General features: G+C 38.8%; 1 protein-coding gene across 1 annotated transcript in view; it reads left to right on the top strand.

Moving 5' to 3' along the window:
• The window catches only part of LOC124789914, a 202,235-nt gene extending 200,108 nt beyond the window's left edge, over positions 1-2,127 (top strand). Inside the window, exon 6 of the mRNA XM_047257432.1 lies at positions 1,646-2,127. Coding sequence (XP_047113388.1) covers positions 1,646-1,918 — 273 coding nt within the window. The 3' untranslated portion in view covers positions 1,919-2,127. The remainder of the gene's footprint in view (positions 1-1,645) is intronic.
• The last annotated feature ends 18,320 nt before the right edge of the window (positions 2,128-20,447 follow it).

Raw genomic sequence — 20,447 nt, 5'->3', positions numbered from 1 at the left:
CATCGATATACTATTGACACTATCATGATACACTAAGAAAAAAACATAATGCTATGCTTCTGCTGTTGTTGAAAATATTTTTAATAAGCTAATTCACTTTTTTAATTCACTGTTAAATAGGAACTAGAATAAAACATGTCTTATTAGCAGTTAATAATTGTTCTTCTGTTGAAATAATTTATCCTAATACTGACCAGATTAAAAAAAAAAGTCTTGCATAGTAATATTGCATGTTCTAGCAGTACAAACGGATTCCAGGGAGTAACTGTCCAAATAAAGTGAAGTAGACAGGAGTAGACAAGATGAAAATGACTGAACAGTTATAAGGAATCAAGGGGTGAGAAAATGTAAAAGTCAGTTTCAGATCTGATTTAGAAGGCATTTACTGTTGTCCTTTAAGCTGACGTAGATAACCCTTCCTAAATTGTTGCTGTCATATATTGTCATCACTTTTTAGGCAAATTCCACATCAAGCAGCTACTTTGTTACTGCCTATAAACTCACTTCATATTATGTGTTGTCTTTACTGCCAGATAGCAACATTCAAGCATTGTCAAAGCTACTCTTAGATATTTCAATTGATAGTGAAATGTGGCATACACTTAAGGCTGGTAAAAAAAACCTTAGGCATTTTTCTAAATTTACTTCCAGGTTTACATAACAATTTCACATTTCACAATCAATATGAACTGAGCTTCACATAGCTTTGTCAGATGAACACTAGCTAGCTGACATATATCTCAAACACATCCATGTAGCTTTTGTGATGTTAGCTCATGCCTCTCCAGAATGCCTATGTATCATGGAAGCAATGAACTGAAGCTCTGCCAAAATTACATTCTGTGGCTGAGGAACTGATATAAAAACATTAAAAATAAACACAGAACTCAGACTTAAATGATAACAAGATGCATTCTTTTTTTTCATCACTGTCACACAAATAGTAAGAGGGTAATGCAAATCTTTTTATTTGTATGCCTAATCTAAGAGAAACAGATATAGGTACATGGTTTTGTGGGGGTTGACTAGAGCCTTGTTGCCCGTGTTTGTCAGGGGTGCTGCGTTCTGGATCACTGTTTCAACTATCCGCGCCCTCAGCCACCCAGAGACTGTGGATGTCGTTTCGCACTCTTGCATCGTGCAGACACCTAGCAGTAAGTCTCTGTGACTGCCATCGAGGAATCACAAACTTGCCTACGAGACACTCCAGTAACATAAGGGCAATTACAAAATTTCTGAGTCAATATATAGCTTTCATTGTTAGTTAGCTGGTTGTTTTGTTGGGCACACCTAAGCAAGAAGTGTTTGAACTATGTTATTATAGCTCTTGTGCTTTAAAATTGCACCAAATAGAACCAATACTGAGTGTTGCACAGCTTTGCAGTCAGATGCTAATAGGCTTGCTTAAATCCAATGTGCCTGATTAGTCTTATAGTTGTGTAGTAGCAGTTGATGTTTGTTGCTATTGATGTGTGTTAAATGTACTTGTGATGTCTAGTGCCATGTCTGCCTGTAGAATATGTGTTTATTAATTTAATATTTAACATGTAATGGCTATTGCAACGAATGGAAATAAATAATTATCAACAAGACAATTCCAGTCTCACTGAAATATGTATATTAAATATTTCCTTTCTGTCTACAGCATCTGCATTGGTCAACACACCAACGTTTTGATATGGATCCATGGATTGGCCGTTCAAGGCCAAGGGTTAACTCAGCTATATTTATTAGCTCTGGTGTACGTGATTCTGAATTTGTTCAGCATCAACCATTTCATTCAGAAATGGGGCGTCGAACACGTAGTGCTGAAAACATTCCAATGAGTGGAATGCGAGAAGGACTTCCCATACTTTCAGTTTCAGCCCCACCCCCACAAGAAAACAATCAAAACATTCAATGTGATGAAACCTTGTGACAGTGAGTGTGTTTTTTTAAATATCTCTAGGGTTGCTGCCAATAATTATGTGACGTGCTTCTCTATAAACCAGTTTGTCTTACTATCAATAAATGACTTGAAATTTGAAAAGCATACTGTGGCAATAATTGCCTGAGTGTTGTGACTACTGATAGTGCTATGACACTGTTTGAATAATGGTATTGAAGTAAGCCTGCACAAACCTAAAATTGGCGTATTTTTGATTATAACATATTTTTATAAATCTACTGCAACTCTCATAGTATGTAGCAGTTAATTATTACTACATTTTAAAGAAAATATTTGTGACTCTTTATACTCAGAAGGTGATATATCAATTATTCTTACCAGAACATGTAACAGATTGTTCTACATTCATTCTCACTCATTTGTAATCACCATTTTATAATTTCTGATTACTTTCTGGCCTTTGGCATATCACAATATATCCTTAGTGAAATATTGTGTTTCTTTTGAGTCATCCAAATGCAATTTGTTCATTTTGTTATGTGTAAGTGAACAACATGTTAAAGAGAGAATAGTCTGCAATGTGATAAACATTTTTCTGTACATGCAATGAAATATTAACATATATTAATTACCAGTACCTAAATTATAAATATTATTGTTTTTCAGTGTTCACATATTTAATAATGTCATGGAATTTTGTAATGAAAGCCTATGTGTACGTGTGTATTATTATTATTACTTTGTGTGGAGTTAAACCTCATATAAAATGAAAGTAAGGCCACAAAAAAGTAGAAGCAGGAAGTGCATCAATACCTAACTGAAAAATAAAATTTGCGGATTTCAGTATTTTAGGATCAGATCTGTAAAGAAAACCAAAATGAAAAACAAGTTAGAAGGAATTTGGAAAGATGTAGATTTAAACTTCAAATATAAGGGATTCATTATACAGAAAGAGAAAATATTGAACCTAAAAGAGAAATTGGATTTTTCTCTCTCTCTTTACAGTCATCTAGATTACACTTCATTCTATTTTTCTTTCTTTTCTGTGTAGGAAGCCAGTGAACCCTGAACAAAAGCTTGAAAATCTTTGATTTGATGCTGTCAGGCAGGTCAATTGTTTTGAACACTGCAGTGGTTTAATAGGCATGGCCCCATTGGAGGTTAAATGTCCTTGCCTTCCTCTCACCTTTAAACTGATTTACTCAGCCAGTTACAGGGAAGTTACAATTTATCACAGACTCTAAATCGCAGTGCAACTTAACATTTTTAACATTAACAAATTGTCAAAGGTGTAATAAAGGAAAAGCAACAGAAAAAATTCTAAAGTTGACCAATGACGAAACCCCGGACCTTTAAGTGAGTAAGTGTTAACTTAAACACTTACTCACTTAACCATAAAGTCACTCTCCTTTACCTTTAATAGTTGAAGAATTTACAGATAAGTTGATGTGAACAGAAGGATAAGTGCCTCACTCAAGACAAACGGAAATCTATACAAAATAAATTTAATTTCCTTTCAATCTATAAACTAAAGTTATGTATTGAACAAGTAAAAATAAGCAGTCTTCTTGGGGAATCAAGTGTTTACTATTAAACTCAATTTGGTACATTTCCAAGCAGCATGGTTTATTGCTAAGTAAAATCCACTTAAATTTTTGTATAAAACGTAAGTAATACAGCATTATTCTAAATTTTACTTACAACATTGTAAAATTTCATTTTACATTAATACAAGCTGAATGAAACTTACTCCTAATCAGTAAATTGCACATGTCCTATAAACTAAGCAACTATGAAATTCAGCCAAAGATTTTAACTTACTGAAGCAAACTACACCATCGTGCATAATAGTTTCTATGTACAAAATTTCTTTATTTAAGTCTTTGAGCACACAAAATGAAATAACTCACGTGTCATGTGTAAAAGAACAGTAAAGTGTGACAGAGATTCTTCCTCCAGCTTATGACAATACAATTGCACAATATTTTCATGTGTCATTGTTATTAATATTTAGCTGTAATTGGTACAAAATATTTGACACCTTTCAGAAACATCACCGAAGTGATTAGGAAGATCACACCATATCAACTCCTAACAGCCATAACTTTAATTCTTGTTGATCTAGACCAATACAGACAATATTCTCTATACTAAAAATAAATCTGGTGTCTTTTTAGAGCAAAGGATCATGAACAGATAGTATTGATTTCTTCATATAACATCCATCATGATAATGTCAGTTTAACAGTGCTAAAAACTGGGAGACATATCTAATGTCCATGAATCTATATCCACTGTTGGTCAGCATTAACAGTGTGTACACAATGGCTAAATACTGTGAAAAAATGATATCTGATGACTAGAGAAAGTGGCAAATCACTCAATAAGCTGAAGAAGTGAAACTGAATAATTCAAGTATACAAATGCAGTAGGGGAGGCGTGCAACTTCTGAGTACATGAATGTTCAAATGAGCATGGAGGAAGAAAATAATAGTGAAGACATAACCTGATATACAGTTTACCTGGATCTTGTGCCACTTTCAGACAGAGAGAAACAATGAATATCCTAAATCACTGCCCAGTATAGGGTCCTAGTTGACTCAATTCTAATTTATATGGGAAAAAGTGGGTGGAGGAAATGATGTTTATGAAGTGTTATGTACTAACAAATAGGTATATCAGCATAAAGCTATGACCATTTATGACTGGTTGACTGATTGATTAATGAGATGAGATAAGAAAAATGTATTAAAAGTAACAAAGTAAAAAATAATTAGAAAATATAAAAAGAGATGTTTTGAAATGAAGAGGGAATTACATAATAAGGGAAAAAGGCCATCTTATGAATAATAAATATTCAAGCAAGAGGTTGTGGCTGAAGAAGGTTACATAAATAAGCTGATACAGAGATATAAAATCCTTAAGTGCCATTGAAAAAATGTCAGAAAACATTCTGTAGTTGATCTTTCCCTAATTTCTGCTACTGTGATTATAATTCTTTAACTTTACATATTAAGTTGCTGACAGGTGCAACTAAAAGATCTTACACATAAGCTCTTAGCCACAGCTTTAGTCAGAAAAGGAAATACACACACATTCATTCACACAAGCAAGCACACTCATGCATACGAACACCATCTCCAGCAGCTCGCGCCAGAATGCCTTCCTGCCTGAGCCACCACAGATGATGGTCATGTGTGTGTGAGATGTGGTTGCTTGTATGAATTTGTGTGTGTGTTTCCTCTTCTGACTAAGGCTGTGGCCAAAGCTACTGTGTAAATGCCTTTTAGTTGTGCCTGTCTGCAACCTAACGTGTCATCTTTATAGTAAGTACCAATATATCTTTTCCTCATTGTTGATATTCCAACCTGGGGTTTCCATTTTTTTAATTTAATTTTACATAATTACACTGAAGTCTCTTTTATGTGATAGTTGTAAATTGGATAAGATACCAAAAATATAATCTTAAATGATAACCAAGATATGAATCAGAGCCTACTGATCTCTGACAAAGAGAGCATTTAAAACTTAAGTCCTATTTCCATTAATAAAACCAAAGATTCAACATTCACACTGATAGACTACACTAAGTACCCAAGAAAAATGTTTATATTTCGTATTATATTTAAAATTCTTTAATTGGTTTTAAAAACTCTGCTCACAAAGAGGCAGCAGAACACACACTTAAAAGATTTTTGTGATTGGCAAGCTTTTGGAGCCAGTGGCTCTTTTTTCAGGCAGAAAGGTTGAAGGGGAAGGCAGAGGGGTGAAGGAAAAGGACTGGAGAGGTATAGGAAAAGAGGTAGATTTTGGGAAAGTCACCCAGAACCACGGGTCAGGGGAGACTTAACATATGGGATGAGAAGGAAAGACTGATTGTTGGGGACTGCATCGGATGACTTATTCAGTCTTTCCTTCTCATCCTGTATGATAAGCTTCCCCTGACCTGCAGTTCTGGGTGACTTTCCCAAAATCTACCCCTTTTCCTAGATCTCTCCAGCCTTTTCCTTCACCCTTCTGCCTTCCCCTTGAACCCTTCTGCCTGAAGAAGGAGCCACTGGCTCTTGAAAGCTTGCCACTCACAACAGTCTTTTACGTGTGTGTTCTGCCACCACTTGGTGAGTAGATATTTTATCTATCCAATTAAAGAATTTTATAAATAATTGATTTTTTTCGTTTTTATATTATATTTAAAGCATCATTGCTCATCGCTTAAGCCTGACACTCCACTATGGAAGGAATGAATACCTGAAGGATGCATGTATAAAGCAGTAAGACAAATCATCTAAGTTGTTGTAAACCTCAGTTTGTTCAACACTCTACTGTGAGAACAGAATCAGAGCATTCTTTATTCAGATTTCGGTACATTTTAATGAATACTCTGTTCCTTAACAGTTCCTATGGTTAACACATGCAACTGAGGTAAAAATATTAGGTTGATGATTAACCATAAAATATTTCTTCATTCTCAATTTTAATGTGCTTTCAAATGATACCTGCATATTTGTCAGTAAATATTATACACCATTATACAGAAAATGTAGCTTTATAGTATTTTATTAAACAAACAAAAATTGAAAGAACTTTGCCTTTAAATTAAGCAATAAAATTTTACAATCTAAACACAGTAACTGAAAATGCCTAGATGACTATGGACCTTTGTAAGGACATAAACACCAAGCACCTTTAGAATTTGCAAAAATGTTCTCATAAGAAGAAAAAAAAAAGTTTTATTTTTTTCCCAAAAAATTTCATGAACAGTTACTTGGCAGCCCTAGAACTTTTTGATACAATTATGTAGAGAAAATACTTTTAAAGAATTATGCTGTGGTATGCAAACATCATCAGTCTTTATATGTAGCTAGAAACTATTTTAAAATTTGGATATATGCTGTGAAATTTAATGATGTTCTTCTCCAAAGAAAATACTCAAAAGCTATAATTTTTATACTGTGGAATGTTGTAATTGTCATTAACAGGCCAGGGTAAAATGGTCCAATGAAGCTCTGTCCTAACATTTAAGCATTTGCAAAGATCTGTATATATACATGTCACCTTCTCTGTTATTTTTACTTTTATACATATATATTGATAAAATGCTATTTCTTGTAAAACTTGGAAACTAAATATTCCTATAATGGCCTTTCTTGATCAGTGAAATGTCCACATGAAATGTGACAGATGCTTTATCATATTATTCTAAACCTTTTGCTTCAGATTCTTCCATACATATAATGAAAAGTATATTTCTTACCTGATAGTCACCATTGTGAGGTCTGAATGTCAGTCTGTTGCCTTAGGGACTTATTTTTCTCACTATGAAATGTTCAAAAACTATGCAATATTAGAAAATAAAATATTTGTGATAGACAATATTTATGATGTGTTTCACATCCACTGCTGAGAGATGACATCATACTGTTGTAAATAAGTGGCTAGTACATTATTTATGCTTTATCAAATAAAATACTTTTTTAAGAAACAAATATTGGATATTTTTTTTTTACTTCCTAATCCCTTGAAACTGTGCTTTGGATGAAAATATGCAGTGAAAAATAGCTCATTATTCTAAATGATTTTCAACTTTGCTTTATTTCATTGTTTTCTGTTAGAGCCCTCAATTTGGAGGCTTGAGAAGTTGCTTTCAAAATATTTTTCTATGATTTATAATGTCCTTATTCACACTGTTAAAAAAAGACAGTTCTTTGTTTAACTGATTAGGGAGGTCTTTAAAACAACTGTTCTTTTACTACTCATTTTTAAGGGAATGTAAATAGTTGCTTGTATAAGCAATACATACAATAAGTGTAATGTATATACAGTAAGCAAAATTTTTGATATGAAATGGAAATGAACAACAATCTCTACTGCTGCACATGTGTAGTTCCCATCCCCCCACTCTTCCTTTCTGCTCTGCTTCAATGCATGGAAGTGCCTTGCTTGGTGACGTGGGTTATATGTGTGACTAATGGTAAAGGTAAGTTCAAAAATTAATGTTAATCATAATACTTACTGCAAAAAAGCATGTTAAGTTGCACAGGTACAATTAAAAGCCACTTATACAGAGCTTTTGGCCAAATCCTTCACTGGCAAAAGAGAAACACACACCATTCACACACACACAAAATCAAACACACCTCACGCACACAATGGAAACTCCAGATATAAATATCAACAATGTTGGAAAGAATAGATTACTACTTACCATAAATAAGACATGTTAAGTTGCAGACAGGCACAATTAAAAGACACTTACACAGAGCTTTCAGCCACAATCTTCATCAGCAAGAGGGAACCACACACTATTCACGCACACTTCATACACACATGGTTGACGGTCGTGTGCGCATGAGGTATTCTTGCTTCTGTATATGACTGGTGTGTTTTTCTCTTTTACTGGTGAAGGCTGTGGCTGAAAGCTTTGTGTAAGTGTCTTTTTAATTGTGCCTATCTCCAACTTAAAGTGTCTTCTTTTCGGAAAGTAGCAATCTATCTTTTCATATATTGTTGATATTCCTACCTGGAGTTTACATTGTTTGTTAGTCAGAATATGTATTAGAAACACACATTGGCATAAATAAAGCTAAACAAGGTGTGCTTGATTGCTGTATTTCTTCAAGTAATACTACATTTAACTATCTGCAGGCACCTACTGAACAGTAGACTCGAAGATGTCATGCCTCATACCTCATATCCTGGAGCCCTATTAAGAAAGTGTGATGGCACATTGATCACTGTTTGGACATTCTGTCTATTTGTAGAAACCTACTTCATGAGTCATGCGGCAAGCAAAACATTCCTGTATTCACCATATTGCCTATACTGTTGTGAAAGTCTGGATACCTTGAAGGAATCCATCTATTAACACTTTTTAACCCATATGCCCCTGCCACTGCCTCCATTATAACCCAAAAGAGTAATGGAGCCATGTCCAGTACGATCTTTACCCCAGCAATGGGAACTGCTGTGTGAGGATTAGAGCTGAGTTGGTGACACATTGCTCCCAGCTCCAGGCTGTGATGGCTTCGGCTACACAGCTTGAGGCTGGAGTGGATGGGCATCGCTGTGATGATCCATTGAATGTCCAATACAGCTCCCACGAGTCAGATGATTGGTCTGAACCAGTGGTCAGACCAGTTACTGCTGGTACTGAGGTTGATCCTTCGCCTATGGTAAAGTGGGAGGTCTCCTCAGGATGTGGCAGGTGGTGAAAGGCTTCCCAGGAGGCCAAACATAAGCCCTCCCTGTTTAGTGTGACAAACAGGTTCCAGGTGCTGACCGTGGCTGACACTGCCCTTCAGCCAGATGCAGTCACTTATCCTGTTTCAGAGGAAACCTCTCAGCCTGCAAGCTCTGGGCAATCACAGAGGCTGGATTTACTGGTTGTTGGGAGCTCTACTGCTAGGTGTATTATGGAGGCTTTAGGGATATGGCTGCCAAGGAGGGAAAGAAAGTCAATGTGCACTCAATGTGCATAGCAAATGGAGTCATTCCAGGCATGGAACGGGTCCTTCCGGATGTCTTTAAGAGCTCAAGGTGCAGCCAACTACAGGTGGTGGCTCACGTCAGTACCAATGATGTGTGTCACTTTGGAATAGAAGAGATTCTCTCTGGTTTTGAGCCGCTATTAGAAATAGTAAAGGCTGCCAGTCTTCCTTCTCAGATGAAAGTAGAGCTCACAATTTGCAGCATTATCGACAGGACCAATTGCAGATCACTGGTACAGAGCCCACTGCAGGGTCTGAATCAGATGCTCAGACAGTTCTGCAACCTTGTAGGTTGCAGACTATTCAACTTGCACCATAGGGTGGTGGGGTTTTGGGCTCTTCTAAATAAGTCAGGAGTTTCTTACTCGCAGGAGGAGGAGAGAAATGTTTAACATCCTGCAGGTGGGAGGCTGTTACATGGGTAGCAGAGGCTGTGTGGCATGGACTGGGTGGTATTTTATGTTAGAGAGTCTTGGGGTAACAAAAAAAAAAAAGGGCTTCAGTCTTGAAGGGCATGGGTTGGGCATAGGAAGAATATAGATTTAGTTACCATCAGTATAACAGTTGCAAATTGTCTTCCATAGCTATGTTGGGAAAGTACAGAGCTCCAAGTGATAATAGAAATCACTGATGCTGAAATCATTATACACACTGAAAACTGGATAAAGCCAGACATAAGTTCAACTCAAATTTTTGTGAAGAACCTAACAGTGTTCAGAAAAGATAGGTACACACAGTTGCCAGTTTGTTGCCAATAGAAGTAGTTTATCTTGTAGCAAAAATGAAGTAGATAATTCCTCTGAGTTAGTATTGGTGGATATCATTCTTCGCAACCAGAATAAAATAATAGTTTGATCCTTTTACTGATCTCCCAAATCAGATGATAAAATTGCTGAAAGCTTCAAAGAAAACTTGAGTCTAATTTCAAACACGTACCTGACTCACACAAGTATAGTAAGTGGTACCTTCAATTTAACCCCAATATGTTAGCAAAAATACAAGTTTAAACCCAGATGTATGCATATGTGAAATAGTGCTAAACACATTCTCGAAAAAGTATTTCGAGCAGTTGGTTCATTAACCCATTCGAATAGTGAATGATTGTGAAAACACGAGTGACCTCTTAGCAACAAATAATCCTGAGCTCATAACAAACATCAGCTACAGTTATTAGTGGACACTGGGTTGTCATATGGGTCTGAATACTGCAACTCCCAAACCCTCCAAAAATAAATGAAAATTATACCTCTTTAAAAAGGCAGATAAAAATTTGCTTGATGCCTTCCTGAAAGACAATCTCTGCTCCTTGCAAATTAACAATGTAAACATAAATTAGATATGGCTTGAATTTAAAGGAATAGTATCAGTAGAAATTGAGAGATTAATACTAAATAAATTAACTAATGACGGAGCTGATTCCACATGGTATACGAAAAAGGTCAGAACGCTGTTGCAGAAACAATGAAAAAAGCATACCAAATTTAAACGAACACAAAATTCCCCAAGACCAGTGATATTTTACAGAAGCTTGAAATTCAGTTCAGACTTCAAAGCGAGATGCTTATAATGATTTCCACAATTAAACTTGTCACAAAACATGGCAGAAAATCCAAAGAGATTCTAGTTGTTTGTGAAGTATATTAGCACGAAGACACAGTCAACAAGACAATCAATGCCTTATCTGCACAACAGCAGTGGAAATAATACTAATAATAGTACTGCTACTGCAGAGTTACTAAACATAGCCATTCAAAATACCTTCATCAAAGAAGATGAAGTAAATATTCCAGAATTTGAATCAAGAACAGCTGCCAAAATGAGTAACTCGGAAGTAAATCAGAGTAGTGAAGCAAATTAATAAAATCAAGTCCTGAGTCCACACTGTATGCTAGTTAGGTTCCTTTCAGAGTATGCTGATGCAATAGCTCCATACTTAACAATAATATACAACCACTTGCTCAATGAACGATCTGTACCCAAAGACTGGAAAGCTGCACTGGTCACGCCAATATTCCAGAAAGGCAATAGGAGTAATCCACCAAATTACAGGCCCATATAATTAACATTCATATACACCAGGATTTTGGAGCATATATTGTGCACAAACATTATGAATTACCTTGAAAAGAATTGCATATTAGCTCACAGTCAACACAGATTTAGAAAACATTGTTTTTGTGAAACAAAAGTAGCTCTTCACTCACATAATGAGCTGAGTGTCACTGAAAAGGGATTTCAAATTGACTCCATATTTTTAGATTTCCAGAAGGCTTTTGACACTACTTCACAAGCAGCTAGTAATTAAATTGTGTGCGTATGGTATTGTCTCAATTATGTGAATGGATTCATACTTTCCTGTCAGAGAGGTCACAGTTTTTAGTAACTGATGGAAAGTCATCAAGTAAAACAGAAGTGATTTCTGACATTCCCCCAGGTAGTGTTATAGGCCTTCTGCCGTTCCTTATCTATGAGGGTTGGAACGTAAATAATGGCAACTATTTTTTCACAACTGATACAAAAGAGTTACATGTTTGCACCTCTTACTGTCCTTCAAAGTAGTCACCAGTATTGTGTAGAATCCATTGCCAGCGATGTGGAAGGCACAGTATACCATTAGCTGAGCCTATTCTGTTGATGGTGTGAATGGAGCGGTCTAAAGTTATGGTGATTCTCATCTACAACTCTGATGGTGCTACCCTAACGCATTACATTCCTCCATGGCAGACCAGCAATGCACAGTATTACTGTTTGTTTTTGGAGCATCACTTGAGACCACCTTTGCAAAAGAAATGGCAACCCACCTATCAATTTGTATGACAATGCGTGGGTGCATACAGCGCAAGCTGTGGCTGCTCTGTTCAGTCAGTGGTGTTGGGAAGTACTGTACCATCCACCATACTCCCTGTACTTAAGTCCTTGTGACTTTGATTTGATTCCAAAGATGAAGGAATTACTTTATGGCATTCGCTTCAGAACTGTTCCAGAGATTCGACAGGCAGTAGACCACTCCATTCTCACCATCAACAGAACAGGCTCTGATAACGGTGTACTACACCTTCCACATCACTGGCAACGAGTTCTACACAATGTTGATGACTACTTTGAAGGACAATAACAAGTGAAAACATGTAACTCTTTTGTATCGGTTGTGAATAAATAGTTGCCACTACTTAAGTTCCAACCCTCGTATATAAACAATTTAGGAAACAATCTGAGCAGCCATCTTAGGTTTTTTGTGGGTGTGCTTATTATCTATTAAGTAATCAAAAGGTCAAAATATATTGCAAAATGATTTAGAAAAGATATCTGTATGGTACAAAAATTGGCAACTGACCCTAATTAATGAAAAGTGTAAGTTCACCTATTTATGTACTAAAAGGAATCCATCAGACTTCAGTTACACGATAAATTAGTCAAATCTAAAGGCCATAAATTCAATTAAATACCTAGGAACTACAATTACAAACAACTTAAATTAGAAGGAACTAATAGAAAATTTTGTGGGGAAGGCGAGCCGAAAACTGTGGCTTATTGGCAGAACACTTAGAAGATACAATTGATCTACTTTATTCCACCATACTGTAGCCCCATAAATTATCATGGGAATTACTGCAGCAGTGTATATCCAGCACATATTCGTGGCGTTTGGAACTCAGTTTTATCACAGGCTCTTCTAGATAGGATTAACAACGTGCATTCAGAAAGTTCAAAGAAGAGCAGCACATTTTGTATTATCAAGAAATAGTGGAGAGAGAGTCACAGACATGATACAGGATTTGGGCTTCACACTATAAAAACAAAGGCATTTCTCGTTGAAGTGGGATCTTGTCACAAAATTTCAACCACCAACTTTCTCCTCCAAATGCAAAAATACATTGTTCATCCCAAGATACATAGGGAAAAAATGATCATCATAATAAAATAAGGGAAATCAGAGCTCCCACAGAAAGACACGAGTGTTCTTTTTTTCCACACACTGTTCAAGAGTAGAATAAGTAGAATAATAGAGAATTATTGTGAAAGTGGTTCAATGAACCCTCTGCTAGGCACGTAAGTGTGATTTACAAAGTACCCATGTAGATGTAGATGTGGGGTGCCACTAATTCCACCTGCTACGGCTAAGCAAGCCTCACCAAGCTCCTTAGCAGCCACCTCCTGTTCTACTTTATTCCATCATACTGTAGACCCATAAATTATCATGGGAATTATTGAAGCGGTGCATATCCAGCACATATTCATGGGGTTTGGAACCCAGTTTTATCACAGGCCTTTCTAGTGCTCATAAGAGTGCTTTTTACCCTGAAAGAGATATTCTTTTTATGAGGGGTCCATGACAGTTTTGCATATCCCTAAAAACTTCACTCCCCACTCTGCTGGTAGAGTTTCATCAAGGAGCTTAAGATTTAGAATGTGTGCTGGATTTGCTTCCTAATAAATGGTACTACAACAGTTTTCTGCACCAGTTTTCCACAGTGTCTATTGCACATTGTGCATCTTTCCTAACAGTACTACCAAATTTGCCAAATATTACTATGATTAAATCATCTGCACATCATTGGAAAAAGGAGACTAGAATTTAAATCTTCAGTGAGTTCATTCACTTCTAGGTTCCACAGTTGTGGGGAGAAAACCCCTCCTTGTGGACTCATCATGGTGGGTAGATTACCGGTTTTCATTAATCATAGTGTCCTCTACCCTTCTTCTACTTAGCAAGATCCTTAATACGCCTGCATATGATGGTCTCAGTGCCACGGCCTTCTGCAGCTCTGACCACGGATTCAGTGGTTGTATTGCTATACCCAGGAAGATGCAGAGAGCTATTTCCTGAAAGTGAACAGATTTTTTTCACCTTCAGAAGGTGGTGAAGTGTTGTTTCACCTGATATACCTGGTTAATATGGGTGTTCATTCACATGTTGAGGAGCCTCAGTTAACCTTTTATCCATAATCTGCACATTAACCAGTTTTTCTAATGTCTTTAGAAGAAAGAAAGACAGTCTGATCAGTCTCATATCCTTAGCCTTAGTATGATCAGTTCTCCCTGGCTGTGGAAGGGAAACAATCCTCACTGTCCTCCAAGAATTAGGAATCTTCTCAAGAAATTTCAGTTACCAACTTTCTCCTCAGAATGTGAAAATAGTTTGTTGATGCCAATATACATATGGAGAAATGATCACCATAATAAAACAACAGAAATCAGAACTGGCGCGGAAAGATACAGGTGTTCTTTTTTTCCATGCTCTATACAAGATTGGAATAATAGAGAATTGTGAAGGTGGTTCGATGAACCCTCTGCCAGGCACTTAAATGGGATTTGCAGAGAATCCATGTAGATGTAAAAGCAGTATGATTCCCACTGCTAGGCTGACCCTAAATGGTCTACATAGGAATCTAATTAAATCGTCTTCTATTTGCTACAATAGAATGGAAAGATACCATCTGGGCCTGGTGACCTGAATGGTTGAAATGTTCCCACAGCCCACTGGATAATTTTTTAAATCAACATATTCTTAGGCAGATTCCCAGTTTCCCTTTCGATCTTTGTCTGTGTTACCTGCCAGAGTGCATTGAGGGAAATGAGTCTTGAGGAGCACATCCAGCACCTCACTCTATACCCACCATTCTCTTTCCTTAAATTACCTCCTGGATTAGATGGTATTCCAGTCAGAATTTTATGAAGTCTAGCACAAATAGCTACAACATCCATTTCCCCACAGAATACTTTCTAGGATGATAGCTTCCCTTACTTGATCATAAAGTTGTATTTGACAAGGGCCTCCTGATATTTTTCCCATTGTCCTTTCTTCCTTGCAAGGTTGAACAGTCTTCTTACCTACTTCCTTTGCACTTCTAGATTGCTGCTCCACCTAGGCACATTCTTGTTTGTGCACTTCTTGGTGACTAGGCAGTTTCCTAAATATGAGGTCACAATAGTAAATTTCTCTGCACCTGCAATTTCTTCAAGATCTACTGGGTTCCTTATTGAAGTTCTGGCTTCAGAAAAGCATGAGTTTAGGTCTTCCCTGTATGAGTCCCAGCCTGTTTTCCTAGGATTCCTATACATGATGGTCTGTTTAAAACCTATTTCAACTTCAAAATTAATAAAAATGTAGTCAGATAAGAATGACTCCTTCATCACATGCCATTGTCTGATATAACTACCCATTAGAGTGGAAGTGAAAGTTATGTCAATTACTTCTTCCCTTCTTCTACACCTGTAGGTAGGATCCCTACCTGTATTGAAGATTTCCAAATTATTTTCTAATAGAAATTCAAGTAGGCACTCACCTCTGCTGTTGATGTCAGTGCTTCCCCACATCAGCTGTGGACATCTGAATCACAACCAATCATCAGTTCTACATGACCTACTGTCTACCAGTCTCCTCTCTTTCTGGGAGGGAGAAGTACTGTCCTCTTTGATTCCTTTTACCGGTCCATGTTATTATACTATTTTTGCTTCTCTTCCTTTTTCTACTATCAAATTCCAGTACCTCGTTTCAGTTTATTTTTGGTCTCCTTTCACTGCCTGAATAATTTCCATTTTTTATCATTTATTCTTTCAAACTCTTCATAATTTGCAGAGCTAGCAAGCATATAAAACTGTACTGCTGTCGTGGGTGTTGGCTTCATGCCTATCTTGGCTATGTTGCATTCACTATGTTGCTCACAGCAGCTTGCCTAGATTCCTCTTTTATTATTCATTATTAGAGCTAGTCCTGCTTTACCCTACCTCCCCCCCCCCCCCCCCCTCCCTCCAATTTGATTTTGTACTGATAACCCTGCACTCTCCCAACAAGAAGTCGTGTTCTTCCTGCCACCACAGTTTACTAATTCCCACAATATCTAACTTCAATCTATCCATTTCTCTGTTTAAAGTTTCTAAATAACATAACCAATTAAGTAAACTATCTGCATGTGATACAAGTGCATACAGGAATACAGCAATCAAGTAGACTGGAAATGATAACTTGTTTTTTCTGGATACAGTTACAAGAAGAGATAACATTTTCAGATATGATATAGCTCTGAGACAAGTTACAGGAAGAGATAACACTTGGAGTTACTCCATTGGTAAGGTTTGTAATGAAGCCTTAATAAAGTGGAGTGTCGCACAAAACCTAGGTCTGCATATTGGATCCCTGCTGAGATAAGGGTCCATCCAAGATCATCATTGTTCTGCAGTGGTTGGGAGTATACTCCGAATGAAGGACCATGCAGCAGTCAGCACAATTGTCTGGAGTAGCTCCCAACAATGACAGGCTTCTCATAGGGTGTGTGCTGGCCTAAGTACTGCTGAGGTGAATGGACACAGTACAAACTACTTATGACACGAGTTGCAGAGATAAATAGAGCCATATTGGCTTCACTACCTATCACTGACAGGGATGCCTCCTGTAGGCATGAGTAGCACCTGTAGTGGTTGTGTTCCTGATGATAACAAGCCATGTTGTTACTGTTTTTGTTGTGCTGGCTTGCTATATGGAACTGTTATGGCTGTGGCTAGACTGTGGATGCACTGCTGGTAGTGGATGACAGCCCGATGGGAGGCCCTATCCACACGACATTTCCATTTCACTGAGGCTAGACCACTAATGGAATGTGGGTGTGCATGTGATTGCAGTCCAGTTGGAATGTAAGTGCAGATACAGCATCCCTTATTCCTTGGGGAGAAGATTGAGGAAACATCTTGCTAATAGCAGAACAGCCTGCATCTTCCTTGGAGAAAGAGGTGGTGAAACCAACAAGACATTGGTGTGGAGCGTGTACTCCCTGCATCCATAGGGAGAGAGAGAGAGATGACAATTCCCACCCAGTGTCACAAGGAGTGCTGCCGGCAGGTGTCCACATTGGGAGTGGTGCTGCCCCCAGATGACATAGATGTCCGTTTGTGTTGGGGGAGCCATTGATGGCTGCACCTTAGATCCCAGAAGTGGCATAAGGCTGAGAGGTGTCGCCGTGTAGATGTAGTGGCTGACTCCTGCACCAACCCGTTGTGAGTGCATGCCCTCACCATACCTCTTTCAAGGGGACAGTGAGAGAAAGATGTAAGCTGTGCCTTGGCACAATTCACCATTGCCTGGCACTCTGGCTAATACAGTATCATAGTACATTCCCAGAGAATGATGAAATAGAGATCCTGGGTTCATTGCTGCCGTGCCGCAACCTCCCTTCCGAAACCAGTCAAGGCTTTGTGGAGGGCAGGCTTTGTGCAGAGGACCCACAACGAGAGAGCACACAGATTTGTATGCATTATGATGCTGCCAACAAGCTTTTCACATGGTCTCGGTGGGCTGCTGGCAGTCAGGTAAAGTAAGATGGATCATGTTCAGTTTCCATGGTCCTCGGCAATGCCACACCCTTTGGTGACAGTGATTGATGGCACAGATATCCAGAGAATGTAACAGGGTAGATTTCAGAAGCCTGGATATCACCAACAGTATTGCGGGACGTATAAACATGATTGAAGTGACTGAAATAATGGCGAGTGAAATGTGTAAGCCCTGGACAATTACCATGAACATGCTTCCAAGAATCCACAAGGTTGAGGTGCTGGAGAACTGTAAGCCTGTGCATGGAGAGTGATGTGGCAGTTAGTTTTTGGGCGCTGGGTGGAGTTGAAATGGCGTCCCATGATCAATGCATCCTGCCGACCCAGGAAGAGAGGTGTGACTGCCTCGGAGAAGCAGAGGCGCAGATGGCAGATGATACATATACGCTAATGATCCTGAAGCCACTAAACGTGAGAGCCATACCTCTTGCATCAGGGAGTTAGGAGACAGACATCTCACTGGGCCAGTTCAGTGGAACACTATCAGAGGTACGCCCACTGGTAGCATCAGACATATAACAGCGGGCAACCACATCAGACACAAGTGCGGGAAGTTGGGTGTCTGTAGGTGGATGCTGATTGGTGATGGAGGCGGGGAAAGATGCCTCATCATAGGTGCCAGGGCATCAGAAGACAGCACATCATCAGTAGGAGGATCATCATCCTGTGCATACATCTAATGCAGGCAGTTGTCAGAAGAGGCATTGTCTCTTCCATTTCCTCAGCGGCCATCGATTCCTAAAGTGTTGTTCTGTGTCAGATGGCAGGCAGCTGACAAGTGGTCAGATGGCAGAAAAGTGGAGGTCAGTACAGCTCTGTGATCAACATCCATGGGGTCAGGACAGACAGCTTGCATCTACTGACGACTATCGTCCATTGGTACTGCCTCTAGCGGTAGTGCAGGAGAGACAGGCAAACGTCCATCGCATTTTCGAGAGGAAGCGAAGCTGGTGCCAAATGGTTCAGAGTAAGCACAGCAGGCAGCCCTGCCACCGACACATAAGATAGATGTAACACAGTCGGTGATGCAGGGAGTGCAGCATCTCTGATCGACATCTGAACCATTCTATGTCAGAGAATTCAGGATGTATGTGGTCTACCTGGCCACAATATGAAACAGTGTGCGGCTGGCCACCATACGTGACGACAGCCCCGCAGCCAGCAATTACCACGTAGCCTGACGGACACCATGAAAGACACGGTATGTCTCAAACGTCTTCCACATTTCAGCAGCGTGACTGACGACATTGCCATAAGGTTTAAAGATGGTCACCACTACGTCCAATGGCACCTCAAATGGGAGTTTGCAAACCCTCGACATTTGGATGCCAAAACCAGCGTGATCAACCATGACAGCCTCTAGATGGAAGTCAGAGTATCGGAACATGAGATTGTTATTATGGCACTGCACAACGTCAGCACACAGTTCTTCATTCGCCAGCTTTATGTACATAGTGGTACAGCAGTAACTCGCTTAATGAGAATTCTGATAACATGGTATTCACATAATGAGCAAAACAAATCTTAAAAAAATGACTCGCTTAATGAGCGATGTTTCGGATACTGTGTGACGATGATTTAATGTGACATTATCAGCCCTGTGCGCACGGTGGGGGGAGTCGTTCAATGATATGAACAGCTTTCATTGTTGGCAACAGCATTTGAACAATGTATTTAATACATACTGCATTGTGGGTTTAGCTCTCCTTTTGCTACCATCTCAGAGCAGCTTGTGATAGAAATGTTCCCAAAGTTAAAGCTGCAAGAAGACGATCATAAGAGAAATAAAATGACCCAAGAAATGAAACGTAAAATCGCTGAAAAATGCAAATGTGGTGTGAGTGTTGCTGATTTAACATGCACATACAAGCAGGCTACATAAACTACTTAAACCACCCTTAAGAACAAGGACAAGAGAAGGAGATAGATGCTTCAAAGGGAGTGACAAGAGCTAAACAATGGTTTCGTATTGTGGACGATGTCGAAAGGTTTGTGGCGTCTCTGACACATAGTGACACTTCTTTGATCATTATCTTTGGCTTTACATTGTGTTTTTGTTCGCTCGCGCCATGTTTGACGTCCATATCTATATTCACTCTGTCCAGTGCCAAAATAAACGTTCATTCTGACTCTAAAAGTGTGTTATTACGGTTCTACACCACATAAAACCCACAGTGGTGACCATGACTTCAACGTTGTGCGTTCGGAAATTATTTTGCGCTTATTTTCTTCAGAACAATGGATCTACCAGTGTCGTTTGTGCTAGTGCCACACATCCTTTTAACGGTGCTTGCGTTTATACAAGTGTTCCTAAGGTAAAATTGACTGAAAGTGAGCAATTGCCTGGCCCCTACCATGCCAGCAGCCACTTAACCATTACTGGCCCAAGATGGCCACCGTCAGAAACTACTACATAGCAATGCCTGCTGCCTGGACAGTGCATGCTGCTTAGCGACATAGTGAACAATAATTGTGTGAAGAAAATTGTGTTTCACTCCTCGGTTAAGCAGTCGCCTTCAGGTTGGTTTGTGTGCCGACACATTTCGAGAACTATACTTTGAACATTCATGCACATGGGGTTGCACATTCTTATATGCAGCCCCCCCCCCCCCCCCCCCGCTGTTTTGGAAATACCGGTCATCTCAGCCGCGCCAGTTTCCACGACCATCGCTCCGTGGTCACATCACGATCGCCTTCCGCCCACCCCCGTAATGGCACCAGCTTTTTCTTCCACATCGGCTTCC

Source organism: Schistocerca piceifrons, chromosome 3, assembly GCF_021461385.2.
Source record: "Schistocerca piceifrons isolate TAMUIC-IGC-003096 chromosome 3, iqSchPice1.1, whole genome shotgun sequence".
In the NCBI taxonomy this organism is placed as follows: Eukaryota; Metazoa; Arthropoda; class Insecta; order Orthoptera; family Acrididae; genus Schistocerca; species Schistocerca piceifrons.
This window is presented reverse-complemented; position numbering and strand designations above follow the sequence as displayed.